This window comes from Brachyhypopomus gauderio, unplaced genomic scaffold (genome assembly GCF_052324685.1).
Source record: "Brachyhypopomus gauderio isolate BG-103 unplaced genomic scaffold, BGAUD_0.2 sc233, whole genome shotgun sequence".
In the NCBI taxonomy this organism is placed as follows: domain Eukaryota; kingdom Metazoa; phylum Chordata; class Actinopteri; order Gymnotiformes; family Hypopomidae; genus Brachyhypopomus; species Brachyhypopomus gauderio.
This window is the reverse complement of record NW_027507054.1, coordinates 58,267-73,416: the sequence shown is the minus strand read 5'-3', so window position 1 is coordinate 73,416 and position 15,150 is coordinate 58,267. Positions and strand designations below refer to the sequence as shown.

Genomic DNA, 15,150 nt, shown 5'->3' with positions numbered 1-15,150 from the left:
ATATGAGTTTTCTTTTCATTCTTCAAAAGTTGCACTTTTGCCACAAGTTATGCTCAGAAACACTGTTTAGAGCTCTTACAACGCCAGCAAACGCTGTTTTGAACGCCTTAATGCAAGCCTTACCTACTTGTTAGGAAATGCATGTGTAACATTACAAACATGATAAAACAGCTTGTTATCACATCCAAACACTGTTTTAGAACAAAATATGAGTTTTCAGTTCATTCTTCAAAAGTTGCACTTTTGCTCCAAGTTATGCTCAGAAACACTGTTTAGAGCGCTTACAGCGCCAGCAAACGCTGTTTTGAACGCCTTAATGCAAGACTTACTACTTGTTAGAAAATGGATGTGTAACATTACAAACATGATAAAACAGCTTGTTATCACATCCAAACACTGTTTTCATTCAAATTATGAGTTTTCTTTTCATTCTTCAAAAGTTGCACTTTTGCCACAAGTTATGCTCAGAAACACTGTTTAGAGCGCTTACAGCGCCAGCAAACGCTGTTTTGAACGCCTTAATGCAAGCCTTACCTACTTGTTAGGAAATGCATGTGTAACATTACAAACATGATAAAACAGCTTGTTATCACATCCAAACACTGTTTTAGAACAAAATATGAGTTTTCAGTTCATTCTTCAAAAGTTGCACTTTTGCTCCAAGTTATGCTCAGAAACACTGTTTAGAGCGCTTACAGCGCCAGCAAACGCTGTTTTGAACGCCTTAATGCAAGACTTACTACTTGTTAGAAAATGGATGTGTAACATTACAAACATGATAAAACAGCTTGTTATCACATCCAAACACTGTTTTAGAACAAAATATGAGTTTTCAGTTCATTCTTCAAAAGTTGCACTTTTGCTCCAAGTTATGCTCAGAAACACTGTTTAGAGCGCTTACAGCGCCAGCAAACGCTGTTTTGAACGCCTTAATGCAAGACTTACTACTTGTTAGAAAATGGATGTGTAACATTACAAACATGATAAAACAGCTTGTTATCACATCCAAACACTGTTTTCATTCAAAATATGAGTTTTCTTTTCATTCTTCAAAAGTTGCACTTTTGCCACAAGTTATGCTCAGAAACACTGTTTAGAGCTCTTACAACGCCAGCAAACGCTGTTTTGAACGCCTTAATGCAAGACTTACTACTTGTTAGAAAATGGATGTGTAACATTACAAACATGATAAAACAGCTTGTTATCACATCCAAACACTGTTTTGGAACAAAATATGAGTTTTCAGTTCATTCTTCAAAAGTTGCACTTTTGCCACAAGTTATGCTCAGAAACACTGTTTAGAGCTCTTACAACGCCAGCAAACGCTGTTTTGAACGCCTTAATGCAAGCCTTACCTACTTGTTAGGAAATGCATGTGTAACATTACAAACATGATAAAACAGCTTGTTATCACATCCAAACACTGTTTTAGAACAAAATATAAGTTTTCAGTTCATTCTTCAAAAGTTGCACTTTTGCTCCAAGTTATGCTCAGAAACACTGTTTAGAGCGCTTACAGCGCCAGCAAACGCTGTTTTGAACGCCTTAATGCAAGCCTTACCTACTTGTTAGGAAATGCATGTGTAACATTACAAACATGATAAAACAGCTTGTTATCACATCCAAACACTGTTTTAGAACAAAATATGAGTTTTCAGTTCATTCTTCAAAAGTTGCACTTTTGCTCCAAGTTATGCTCAGAAACACTGTTTAGAGCGCTTACAGCGCCAGCAAACGCTGTTTTGAACGCCTTAATGCAAGCCTTACCTACTTGTTAGGAAATGCATGTGTAACATTACAAACATGATAAAACAGCTTGTTATCACATCCAAACACTGTTTTAGAACAAAATATGAGTTTTCAGTTCATTCTTCAAAAGTTGCACTTTTGCTCCAAGTTATGCTCAGAAACACTGTTTAGAGCGCTTACAGCGCCAGCAAACGCTGTTTTGAACGCCTTAATACAAGACTTACTACTTGTTTGGAAATGCATGTGTAACATTACAAACATGATAAAACAGCTTGTTATCACATCCAAACACTGTTTTAGAACAAAATATGAGTTTTCAGTTCATTCTTCAAAAGTTGCACTTTTGCCACAAGTTATGCTCAGAAACACTGTTTAGAGCTCTTACAACGCCAGCAAACGCTGTTTTGAACGCCTTAATGCAAGCCTTACCTACTTGTTAGGAAATGCATGTGTAACATTACAAACATGATAAAACAGCTTGTTATCACATCCAAACACTGTTTTAGAACAAAATATAAGTTTTCAGTTCATTCTTCAAAAGTTGCACTTTTGCTCCAAGTTATGCTCAGAAACACTGTTTAGAGCTCTTACAACGCCAGCAAACGCTGTTTTGAACGCCTTAATGCAAGCCTTACCTACTTGTTAGGAAATGCATGTGTAACATTACAAACATGATAAAACAGCTTGTTATCACATCCAAACACTGTTTTAGAACAAAATATGAGTTTTCAGTTCATTCTTCAAAAGTTGCACTTTTGCTCCAAGTTATGCTCAGAAACACTGTTTAGAGCGCTTACAGCGCCAGCAAACGCTGTTTTGAACGCCTTAATGCAAGCCTTACCTACTTGTTAGGAAATGCATGTGTAACATTACAAACATGATAAAACAGCTTGTTATCACATCCAAACACTGTTTTAGAACAAAATATGAGTTTTCAGTTCATTCTTCAAAAGTTGCACTTTTGCTCCAAGTTATGCTCAGAAACACTGTTTAGAGCGCTTACAGCGCCAGCAAACGCTGTTTTGAACGCCTTAATACAAGACTTACTACTTGTTTGGAAATGCATGTGTAACATTACAAACATGATAAAACAGCTTGTTATCACATCCAAACACTGTTTTAGAACAAAATATGAGTTTTCAGTTCATTCTTCAAAAGTTGCACTTTTGCCACAAGTTATGCTCAGAAACACTGTTTAGAGCTCTTACAACGCCAGCAAACGCTGTTTTGAACGCCTTAATGCAAGCCTTACCTACTTGTTAGGAAATGCATGTGTAACATTACAAACATGATAAAACAGCTTGTTATCACATCCAAACACTGTTTTAGAACAAAATATAAGTTTTCAGTTCATTCTTCAAAAGTTGCACTTTTGCTCCAAGTTATGCTCAGAAACACTGTTTAGAGCTCTTACAACGCCAGCAAACGCTGTTTTGAACGCCTTAATGCAAGCCTTACCTACTTGTTAGGAAATGCATGTGTAACATTACAAACATGATAAAACAGCTTGTTATCACATCCAAACACTGTTTTAGAACAAAATATGAGTTTTCAGTTCATTCTTCAAAAGTTGCACTTTTGCTCCAAGTTATGCTCAGAAACACTGTTTAGAGCGCTTACAGCGCCAGCAAACGCTGTTTTGAACGCCTTAATGCAAGCCTTACCTACTTGTTAGGAAATGCATGTGTAACATTACAAACATGATAAAACAGCTTGTTATCACATCCAAACACTGTTTTCATTCAAAATATGAGTTTTCTTTTCATTCTTCAAAAGTTGCACTTTTGCCACAAGTTATGCTCAGAAACACTGTTTAGAGCTCTTACAACGCCAGCAAACGCTGTTTTGAACGCCTTAATGCAAGACTTACTACTTGTTAGAAAATGGATGTGTAACATTACAAACATGATAAAACAGCTTGTTATCACATCCAAACACTGTTTTAGAACAAAATATGAGTTTTCAGTTCATTCTTCAAAAGTTGCACTTTTGCTCCAAGTTATGCTCAGAAACACTGTTTAGAGCGCTTACAGCGCCAGCAAACGCTGTTTTGAACGCCTTAATGCAAGACTTACTACTTGTTAGAAAATGGATGTGTAACATTACAAACATGATAAAACAGCTTGTTATCACATCCAAACACTGTTTTCATTCAAAATATGAGTTTTCTTTTCATTCTTCAAAAGTTGCACTTTTGCCACAAGTTATGCTCAGAAACACTGTTTAGAGCTCTTACAACGCCAGCAAACACTGTTTTGAACGCCTTAATGCAAGCCTTACTACTTGTTAGGAAATGCATGTGTAACATTACAAACATGATAAAACAGCTTGTTATCACATCCAAACACTGTTTTGGAACAAAATATGAGTTTTCAGTTCATTCTTCAAAAGTTGCACTTTTGCTCCAAGTTATGCTCAGAAACACTGTTTAGAGCTCTTACAACGCCAGCAAACGCTGTTTTGAACGCCTTAATGCAAGCCTTACCTACTTGTTAGGAAATGCATGTGTAACATTACAAACATGATAAAACAGCTTGTTATCACATCCAAACACTGTTTTAGAACAAAATATGAGTTTTCAGTTCATTCTTCAAAAGTTGCACTTTTGCTCCAAGTTATGCTCAGAAACACTGTTTAGAGCGCTTACAGCGCCAGCAAACGCTGTTTTGAACGCCTTAATGCAAGCCTTACCTACTTGTTAGGAAATGCATGTGTAACATTACAAACATGATAAAACAGCTTGTTATCACATCCAAACACTGTTTTAGAACAAAATATGAGTTTTCAGTTCATTCTTCAAAAGTTGCACTTTTGCTCCAAGTTATGCTCAGAAACACTGTTTAGAGCGCTTACAGCGCCAGCAAACGCTGTTTTGAACGCCTTAATGCAAGACTTACTACTTGTTAGAAAATGGATGTGTAACATTACAAACATGATAAAACAGCTTGTTATCACATCCAAACACTGTTTTAGAACAAAATATGAGTTTTCAGTTCATTCTTCAAAAGTTGCACTTTTGCTCCAAGTTATGCTCAGAAACACTGTTTAGAGCGCTTACAGCGCCAGCAAACGCTGTTTTGAACGCCTTAATGCAAGACTTACTACTTGTTAGAAAATGGATGTGTAACATTACAAACATGATAAAACAGCTTGTTATCACATCCAAACACTGTTTTCATTCAAAATATGAGTTTTCTTTTCATTCTTCAAAAGTTGCACTTTTGCCACAAGTTATGCTCAGAAACACTGTTTAGAGCTCTTACAACGCCAGCAAACGCTGTTTTGAACGCCTTAATGCAAGACTTACTACTTGTTAGAAAATGGATGTGTAACATTACAAACATGATAAAACAGCTTGTTATCACATCCAAACACTGTTTTCATTCAAAATATGAGTTTTCTTTTCATTCTTCAAAAGTTGCACTTTTGCCACAAGTTATGCTCAGAAACACTGTTTAGAGCTCTTACAACGCCAGCAAACGCTGTTTTGAACGCCTTAATGCAAGCCTTACTACTTGTTAGGAAATGCATGTGTAACATTACAAACATGATAAAACAGCTTGTTATCACATCCAAACACTGTTTTAGAACAAAATATGAGTTTTCAGTTCATTCTTCAAAAGTTGCACTTTTGCCACAAGTTATGCTCAGAAACACTGTTTAGAGCTCTTACAACGCCAGCAAACGCTGTTTTGAACGCCTTAATGCCAGCCTTACTACTTGTATGGAAATGCATGTGTAACATTACAAACATGATAAAACAGCTTGTTATCACATCCAAACACTGTTTTAGAACAAAATATAAGTTTTCAGTTCATTCTTCAAAAGTTGCACTTTTGCTCCAAGTTATGCTCAGAAACACTGTTTAGAGCGCTTACAGCGCCAGCAAACGCTGTTTTGAACGCCTTAATGCAAGCCTTACCTACTTGTTAGGAAATGCATGTGTAACATTACAAACATGATAAAACAGCTTGTTATCACATCCAAACACTGTTTTAGAACAAAATATGAGTTTTCAGTTCATTCTTCAAAAGTTGCACTTTTGCTCCAAGTTATTCTCAGAAACACTGTTTACCCAGGTAAAAATTAAGTATACTTTAATGTACTACCAATGTATTTTAATTTCAGCTAATACATTTCAAGTACATTACTTTTTTGTGTGCTTAATATAAGTACAAATAAAATATAATGGAAATGCATTAATTTCAAGTACATTTTTACTTTAGAAGTACTTCAGTGTACTTCATATAAGTACACTAATTCGAACTAATATTTTAATTGATCTTTAGTGTATTCAGAGAAAGTATACTACTTAAAAAATAATGCTGAATTATTTTAAGTGCAAATTCCAATGCAATAATTGCAAGTACATTTTATCTCAGCAGTACTTCAGTGTACTTCATATAAGTACACTAATTTGAATTCATATTTAAATTGATCTTTGGTGTATTCAGATAAATATACTACCCTAGTGCACGTTTGGTACATTATTTTAAAGTGTGCTTTGATGTGTTTACAAATATACAATAAAAGTACATTTCCTTAACTGACCTTTTCTGTTTAATGTTTTGAAATACTCCACCAGTTTATCAGTAAAATAGTAAAGTGCTAAAAGATATAAATGCATTATCCATTTTTATTTTTAAATGTAAATAATCTTTAGTTAGCTACTTTTATTCAAATATACCTTAGGGTTATTTTTTTAAATTGAAGTCACCTATTTTTTTATGTGATACAAAAATGAATTTGGAATAAACAGGATCAATAACAACAACAGCAACATACAGCACTTTTTAATACACTAAAAGCCTGTGTGGTCACCAGCATTTCTAATAATACATAATAATAATAAATAATAAATAATGCATATAACAGGACAATCTTGAAATTTATTTTTTGTAAGGTTTTTCTTATAGTTCTTCAGTTACTATTTAATCTCTCTCTACATTGTTTGGGAGAGGAATAACATACTCGTTGCCTCTTGATTGGACCAAAACAGCTTTCCTGTAGAACAGTTCAGTGGGCACTGCATACACATTCTTGGATTCCAACACTTCAGATACAAAAGTGGAAGCAATGTTCAACTGACCATCCCTGCAGAGCTGTCTACTAGTCTTCATGAGCTCTTTTACCAGTACACAGTGCATTGATAAATGCTGTCTTTTGAATACTACCATGCTAAGAATTCTACATAATCTTCCATCCTGTAATTCCACTGTTGAGTTAATTCTTTTTTTTAGACCTCTGTTACTGCTTGAATGATAGAGTATGCCTTTTATAATGAAACGGTGATAACATTCACAGTGTCTGACGGTAACACCCAGCAAGTTTTTGATAGCAATTGTTTGTAACGCAGACAGTTTGCCATGACAGGGTGTGCCAAAAACCCTGACATTTTCATTTAGGCTAGATGAATTAGAGGTTGATAATTTGTTGTTTATGAGATCAGAAAAAACGTTTTTAACCCCATCATTAGCATCTGCCATTATCTTTCCTGCTTTTTGTGTTAGACTCCTCCAGCAAAGAAATCTTTTAACTATTTGCTCAGGAACATGTGTGGTTCCACTGAAGTAATGTAACAGAGTGCCATTAAACGATTCAAAGGAAAAGGTTGATGTGGCCCACAAAGGCCCCCAATTCCTCACACTTGCTGCAATGTGTGTCAGTAGATGAACATTAAATGTCATATTTGCTGCTCCATATAACTTTTCAAACAGCATAGTGAACTTTTTGAGAGCTCTTTCCGCTAATTCAATGTCACTGTGTTTCACTTTTTGTCCCAAAAGAATGTGCATAGCAAACACTAACAGAAAAAGGTGGTTCCAGAATTTCTTCACTAAAACCCCATTCAATGTTGGCAGAGCATAGAATAAGAGGAATGACCTCCACTCTGATGCTTTCCAATATTTTCTGTCTGCCACAGATCGTGGTACTCTAGTTATTTCAACTGGGGGTTTAATTGCAATGAGCTCTTTGTCAATGTTGTCTGCTTTTGTTCCTATGTACCACTCTTTGTCATGATGTTTTGAGTCAAACCACAGTTTGGCTAGTTGTCTGGTCACACCAAGGCAGACACAGTGCTGATACTCTGGAACAAATCCATTTATCATTTGAAATGTCTTGAGTTTCATTAATAATGAAGGTCCTTTTACTCCCATTACAGGATTCTCGGGTGTTGCAGCCATTGCATCATGAAAGTGCTCAGCTTCATTTCTGAGATGTGGCTTTGGGGCTTTGTTTATGTAAGGACCACCTCCAACATGATAACAGAAATCACATCCATAAAACCCATTAAACTGTTTGGTGTTTCTTAGAAGTGGGCGAGCAACTGAATCTGAACTACATATGAGAGCATACACTTTGGAGACATGCTCTATGTTTGCTGAGTCTTTCCACTTAATGCCATCTCTTTCTAGAACTAACAGCTCATCTACAAATGGCTTCAGAAATGTTAACATGTTGGGCTTCTTCTCCCCAAACCAGAGGCACGGAAGACAGATATTTGCCTTACGTTCTTTAGGTTCAAGTTCTATGACTTGGCATTGAATGGGCCAGATTTGATACTTTGAGCTCTTGAACACTGGTATCCCATCACAGTTCCAAATTAAAGATATGTCATCCTCACCCAATTCACCAGAATCTTTTAGCTTACGGTATTCTTCTCCAAATTGTATATCTGATATCTCATCTGCAGACAGCTGATCTTTGTTTAAACTTGTCTGTTTTTGTTCAAGCAATGTTTTGAGCTGTGAAGCCAATTTAAGCACTAGAAAGAAACACCCACTTTTAAGACAGCTCTCGGAATCAGTTATTGCATGACAAGCACTACATTGTAGTTCACTTGTATTATCCCCTAAGTAGTTTCCACATGCTGGACAATAAAAATGTGGTTGATAATTTCCATACTGTCCATAAGCTTTGTGAAAAAGATATGTGGTCACTGGTGCCATGCCTGGTAAATGCTCATTGAAAATCTTTAATAGATGTTCCAGTGCCACCGATGTCAGATTGTGCCTTAGTACATAAGACATGAGTAAGAGCAAACTTTGTCCTTTTGTCAGTGGTGCTCCAGGATATGCAAGATCATCTCCATCCAAAGGGTCTGTCTGTGAAGATATTACATAGTAATAACTTTAAATAACTCATCTACAGAAAAAGACTGCTTTTGTACTCAAAACATACGATAATAAAAGCTAACAACCTTGCTCTTTGGAATCTCTTGCTGGTCAAATGTTGTGGCAGAGTCTATGTGTTCTGGTTGCGTTTCATATAATTCCTGTAAGAAATATTTATAAATCTGTAATATTTAAACTAGTGTTGATGTTGACAATTAATATATCATTATTATGGGAATATTAATGATAGTAATAATAATAACCTTTATTTCTAGATCAATTTTCATACTAGTGACAGCTTATTATTTTTTTAGAGCTTCAGTTATATTTAAAAATCTTCATTGAGTAACTGTTACCTGTACTTCTGTTTGCATATCCTGTTGATCCCCTCTTGCATAAGTGAAAGTGCTGTCTGGGTATGCTGTCTGTGGCAATTCCAGCACTGAGTGGGACTGTCTGCATTCTTCGTCTCTGGCTAGCTGCATAATATGTGCAATCAACATAATAGAACATTGTCAAATGAAATAGAAACAGCAATTTTACATGATTATATCATATTTTAAGAAAAGACACACAGCTTTAAAATACAAGGACCGTACTTATCAGTGTTCTGACACATGACAGGGAAAATTAATGCACAAATATTCCCATTTCATATAATCTTACTGGAATGACAATAATGCAACAACAATTCAACACAGTCCCATGAATGAATCTACATATTTCCAAATTCTGACATTTTAGTACCTCTGATGAACTTTTGTTTGGTGTTTCCTGCTGCTGCTCTTCTCCTGCTGAATTGACATGATGCTTTCTTATTATGCTTTCATCATATGGCTGACTGCTTGCTCCCTCTTCTGTAAAAGGTTCTTCATCTGGAACATTCTGATCATGGGACAGTTCATGGATGTATTAAGCAATCTTTATATAATAACAAACGAATACAATTCTGAATGAATGAAAACTTAAGAGTAAAGTATTTTGCAGATTCTCTGTACTAATAAAATTAAGAAACAGCACACAGATACTGACAATTAAATCTCCTGCTATTGAATTTTATCTTATTGATTTTACCTGCATGTCACATGTGGGAATGAGTTTTGAGTATGCCTCCAAAGAAGATTTTTCTTCTCCATTAAATGAAAGTGGAATCTAAGGAATGCAGTTACAATGTCAATGTGTAATACGTTAATTAAAACATCCATAATTTGTATTCTTGTAAATGGAAACATAACATACCTCTTCTAAGACCTTTCTTTTTGTGTTTGTGTCTGAGGTTGCACAATACAGGTATTTCTTGTAATTTTCTCTACTGTATGAAGTATTCTGCAATGAACAAAACATTCCCTTGTGGTCAAAATTAACGATTCATATTACAATATAATACAAATATTATTTTCATAATTATTGTTGTTGTTAATAAGAGAAGATATATAAAACATGAAATACCTCTTTCTCTTTTGCAATCCGTCTGTGTTTGGTAGCTCTTGAAGGTTGTTTCGACTCATCCAGTAGATATTCTTTGTATTGTCTTTTAGATGCCATGTCTGCTGCAAAGCGTTGTATTTTTCTCATAAAAACGCGCGCATAGTATCTTAAACGTCCTCGTTTGATTTCAACCAATCACTTTAAAGATACAGAGAGCCAATTACAGCAGACTATGTGTTCATGGGTACTTAGGATTTATTTGTTAACTCAGTCACAGCTGTAAGTGTATCATAAGGTCGGGTACAGTTCGGGGAATATTTCCAGTAGAAAACGGCACCGTTTAAGTTCGGAATATTTGATTTCAGGGACAAATCAGTTCATGTCGAAAGTACTGACATTGTGACACTCCAGTACACAAAGCAGCTAGTTCAGGTATTAGCAGGCCGGATCTTTGGATCGACGACGGGTGGATTGACGTGTACCAGGCTAACAGGAAAGACCCACAAAAGAAGGTGGCCGCAAAACTGCTATTACTAGGAGGTATGTATTCTCATAAGTGCATTCCTGTAGGCTTCTAGTCTTCATACCTAACATACCTATTCTGAGACTAAAATAGCGAGCGAGGTAAACTATCTAGTATGAGTGAGCGGTTTTCCTTGCGCGAAGTGATTTTCCTCGCTCGCGATTTTTGTCTTGGAATTGACACACGCCATAAAATAGTTGAATGGATATGCTTTCTACAATAACCAAACGTGAGAACATGTCACCCCCGCCATGAAATGTACTCCCGTTGGAAGTTGCGTTTGGTCGGCCAAAGCCTCCGTGTTTTCCAGTAAAGATACATGCAATGTTTTACAATTGCTTCAAGTAAACGTTCGTTTATAATTGTGTGCACAGCTTAGAAAACACGAAGGATGTTTTTATGGCAGACAAAAAATCCACCCGTTCTTAAAACTAAGAACGGTGCTTCTCGTGGTTGGGTACACATGAGAAGCACTATAAACTCCATTTTACTTGAAGTAATTGTAAAGATAACCCCCACCTCCAACCAATGAATTAACTGTGATTAATAGACTATTACATTATATACTGTGTGTGTGTGTGTGTGTGTATATATATATATATATATATATATATATATATATATATATATATATATATACTGTTAAAAAAAATAAAGGGAACACTAAAATAACACATCCTAGATCTCAATGAATAAAAATCTTTGAAATCAGTTGAAAATCTCTCATTTCTACCTGTTGTCTGTTCCATTTGCACAAGAGCAGTTGAAATTGATTCACAATCAGTGTTGCTTCCTATCTGAACACGAAGTGTTTTATATATATATATATATATATATATATATATATATATATATATATATATATTATGGTAGAAAGGAATAGGTTTGTTACTAAGACTTTACTTTATGGCTACCTGTAAATACCTTGCTTTATATGTAATTACGTTTTTATGGAATCTTGACAAAGTTACTGAAAAGACATGCTGTAGATATTTTGTCTTACCTTTTATGTTTGATATTCACAGACAACTATAAGGTCTTGATAGAGAAAAAAGGCCTTTCTTAGGAATGAGGACATGTGGATGATGGCAGCTGAGAAGAGAGGGGTTGCACAGTGTACCACCTCAGTGGATGGAAGCAAACCAAAGGTTGATATTATATAAATAAATTGATAAGTAGCTAAATATGTTTTTTTTTCTACTGTGGGAGCTTTTAGCTACTCTGCCCCGTTTCTTTGGAATGCCCTTCCTACTCAAATCCGCAATATTGACTGTCTATCTACCTTCAAATCTCTGCTTAAAACCCACCTATTCACATTAGCATACTTCTGACTCCTCATTTTCACTTCTCCCTGTGTGTCTTATATTTTATCTGGCTGAAAGTATTTGAATATATGTAGATCTGTTTGTCTGATTTTAATTTATTAACTGTTGTAAGGTGTCCTTGAGTGCCATGAAAGGCGCCATCATTAAATAAAATGTATTATTATTATAATTATTAATATCTGGTCCATAGGTGATAAAATTAGGAAAATAAAATCTCAGATGATCAATAACATGACAAATTACAATAAGTTATTATTTACAAAAAACTGCAAAAGGGCAGAAGCCATGTGTGTAAATGAAGTACACCACATGAATCAATGAGCATTTAACAACCTGAAGAAATCTTTTTTGAATGATTTTAGAAGTCTCACATCATTCAGAAGGAATTTTGGGACACTGTTCTTTGCACGTTTACGTAGCTTTAGTTCATTGAGGTTTGTGGGCATTTGTTTATGCACAGCTCTCTTAAAGTCCTGCCATTTTAATTGGGTTGAGGTCTGTAGTTTGAGTGGCTATTGCAACATCTTGGTTCTTCTCTTTTTTTTAGCCATTCTATTGTAGATTTGCTGGTGTGCTTGAGATCATTGTCCTGTTGCATGACGTAGTTTTGGCCAAACTTAATTCCTAAATGAAAAAGGTAAAGGTGCACTTAATTTTTCATGTACCGATTTAGCAGTTTTGCATATTTTAAATGAATCATGACACAGTAATTTGTGATAAGGTGTTGTTCATCATAGGTTGTGTTTTTTAAAATGTGATGACTTTCTAAGCAGATGTTTTATGTCCTGTTACATAAATCCATAGAAAATTAAAGAGGATGTAAATATATTTTCTGGACACAGATTTTCCTGGGCAACACAAGGGTGCAGGTCAGCAAAAGCTGCTTCCGAAGATTAAACCGGACACTGTTCACCCAAGAATTAGCCATGCTTCTTTTTGGGAGGGATGTGTTGGCTTCCTCAAGTCTAACTGGAAATTCAGCACTTGGAACACCAAAGGATCAGTTAGACCCGGAAAAGCTGAGTGCCCTTGTTAGTATGTATTTTTGATTTTTCTTCATTTTGGTGTTTTTATAATGACCAACTATGGTTCTAGAGAGCTACCTCCCTCAGAGCCTAGTTACAACCACAATTTGCTACACAGTTTTGGTTTAAGTAAGGAGCAGGATAGCCTATTGGATACAGGACGGAACTAAACTCTGCAAGAAGGTAGCTCTCCAGAACCAGTGTTTTTAGACCATTTGAGATAACCAGTGAACTGAATAAATCTACAATAAATCTACAAAAAAGGTAATACTATGCCTATGAATTAGCACAAACCATTTTGAGAAGGACTGTTGGCTGTTTTACCATTCTGCAAACAAATCTTTAAAAAAATGCTAACACAACAGAACTGCCTGCTACAGGACATGCAATTGGGATACCTCTAACCTTAACCCTAACCCTAGCCTGTTCCAATGCCTGAGCTATTGTCAAAGCAGTTTTAGTCATTTGAATGCATTGTATTAATACTCATCACTTGTCACTTGTTTATTTAGGTTTTATAATGTGTAATTTGTGGTATATGCCTTACAAAGTTCACAAGCATTATTTATCATTTTGTTATTTTCTTTTTGTACTGATGCTGTACTTTTGGAGTTTCCTGGTACAAGTGTGTCAGAAGTGAGAGCAGCCATTAGAAGAAAATGCAATAATGAGAGTTTTGTGTACAAAAACAAACAGTATAAAATGTAGTGTAGTTATGTAGTTATTAAGTTATGTTTTGTTTATGTAAATTTTGTGAATTTGACACAGAACTGTTCTGAATACAAGAGCAACTGTTTAGGTTTCTGTTTGGATCTAATATACAGCACTACAAGCTACACTTCACAACACTTGTCTGTGCTGTATTTCAGTGTATCTAAAAGGTTTGGTTATTGTGGAAATACACAAAGCATTTTATAAGTCAATAAAAACACTTTAAAATATATATATGGGCATTGTGTTGATGTAATTAGTTAAATTCAATACCTAACACACAGTAGAGCTGTCCCGCAGGTGAAAAAAGTACACCAAAGTACACTTACATTTATATTTTGTAATGCATTTATGATAAATGTGCTATTGTGTAATAAATATGTTCTTAGTATGCTATAGTGCCATTACAAAGACCAATGGTGCTTAATAAAACATTTATTATGTTTTATTAATATACTAATAGTAATCTTAAAGGTGGATTTAAACATACTCCAAGTTCACACAAAGTATGTTTTTAAAATAAAGATTTGGTGGGAGAAAGTATACTATAGATGCACTTAAATAGACTTAGTGGTGTCTAAAAATAGTACAGTTGAGTATATTTAGTTATGTTTAGTACAATTTTAGTAGTAATAAAACATGCATACAGCACACTTAAGTACAAAGTTAGTGTGTGAAAATAGCACATTTTTAGTATATTTATCATGATGCACTGAAAGTGCACTTAAATTAAGTATATTTCAGTACACTTTTTTTGCCTGGGAGAAAGTATACTATAGGTGCACTTAAATAGACTTAATGGTGTCTCAAAATAGTACAGTTGAGTATATTTAATTATGTTTAAGTACAATTTTAGTAGTAATAAAACATGCATACAGCACACTTAAGTACAAAGTTAGTGTGTGAAAATAGCACATTTTTAGTATATTTATCATGATGCACTGAAGTATATTAAGTGCACTTAAATTAAGTATATTTCAGTACACTTTTTTTTTGCCTGGGTAGAGCGCTTACAGCGCCAGCAAACGCTGTTTTGAACGCCTTAATGCAAGCCTTACCTACTTGTTAGGAAATGCATGTGTAACATTACAAACATGATAAAACAGCTTGTTATCACATCCAAACACTGTTTTAGAACAAAATATGAGTTTTCAGTTCATTCTTCAAAAGTTGCACTTTTGCTCCAAGTTATGCTCAGAAACACTGTTTAGAGCGCTTACAGCGCCAGCAAACGCTGTTTTGAACGCCTTAATACAAGACTTACTACTTGTTTG

The 15,150-nt window shown here is 35.0% G+C and overlaps 1 protein-coding gene and 1 long non-coding RNA gene across 3 annotated transcripts; one reads left to right on the top strand and one right to left on the bottom strand.

Annotated features, from left to right (window-relative positions):
• Window positions 1–6,527: 6,527 nt before the first annotated feature.
• LOC143503741 (uncharacterized) lies at window positions 6,528–10,472 on the bottom strand. Its single transcript, XM_076995699.1, has 7 exons — window positions 10,314–10,472; window positions 10,104–10,190; window positions 9,939–10,016; window positions 9,612–9,749; window positions 9,221–9,343; window positions 8,951–9,025; window positions 6,528–8,855 (listed from the first exon to the last, which is right to left on the bottom strand). Exons 1-7 carry the CDS (start codon window positions 10,437–10,439, stop codon window positions 6,681–6,683), a joined length of 2,802 nt encoding a protein of 933 aa, XP_076851814.1. The 5' UTR covers window positions 10,440–10,472; the 3' UTR covers window positions 6,528–6,680.
• Window positions 10,473–10,691: 219 nt separating this feature from the next.
• On the top strand, window positions 10,692–14,108 carry LOC143503742 (uncharacterized). Of its 2 annotated transcripts, XR_013127233.1 has the most exons (4): window positions 10,692–10,832; window positions 11,841–11,963; window positions 12,688–12,777; window positions 12,983–14,108. It is a non-coding gene; the product is annotated as an uncharacterized LOC143503742 (long non-coding RNA). The 2 variants fall into 2 exon arrangements; XR_013127232.1 differs by lacking the exon at window positions 12,688–12,777.
• The last annotated feature ends 1,042 nt before the right edge of the window (window positions 14,109–15,150 follow it).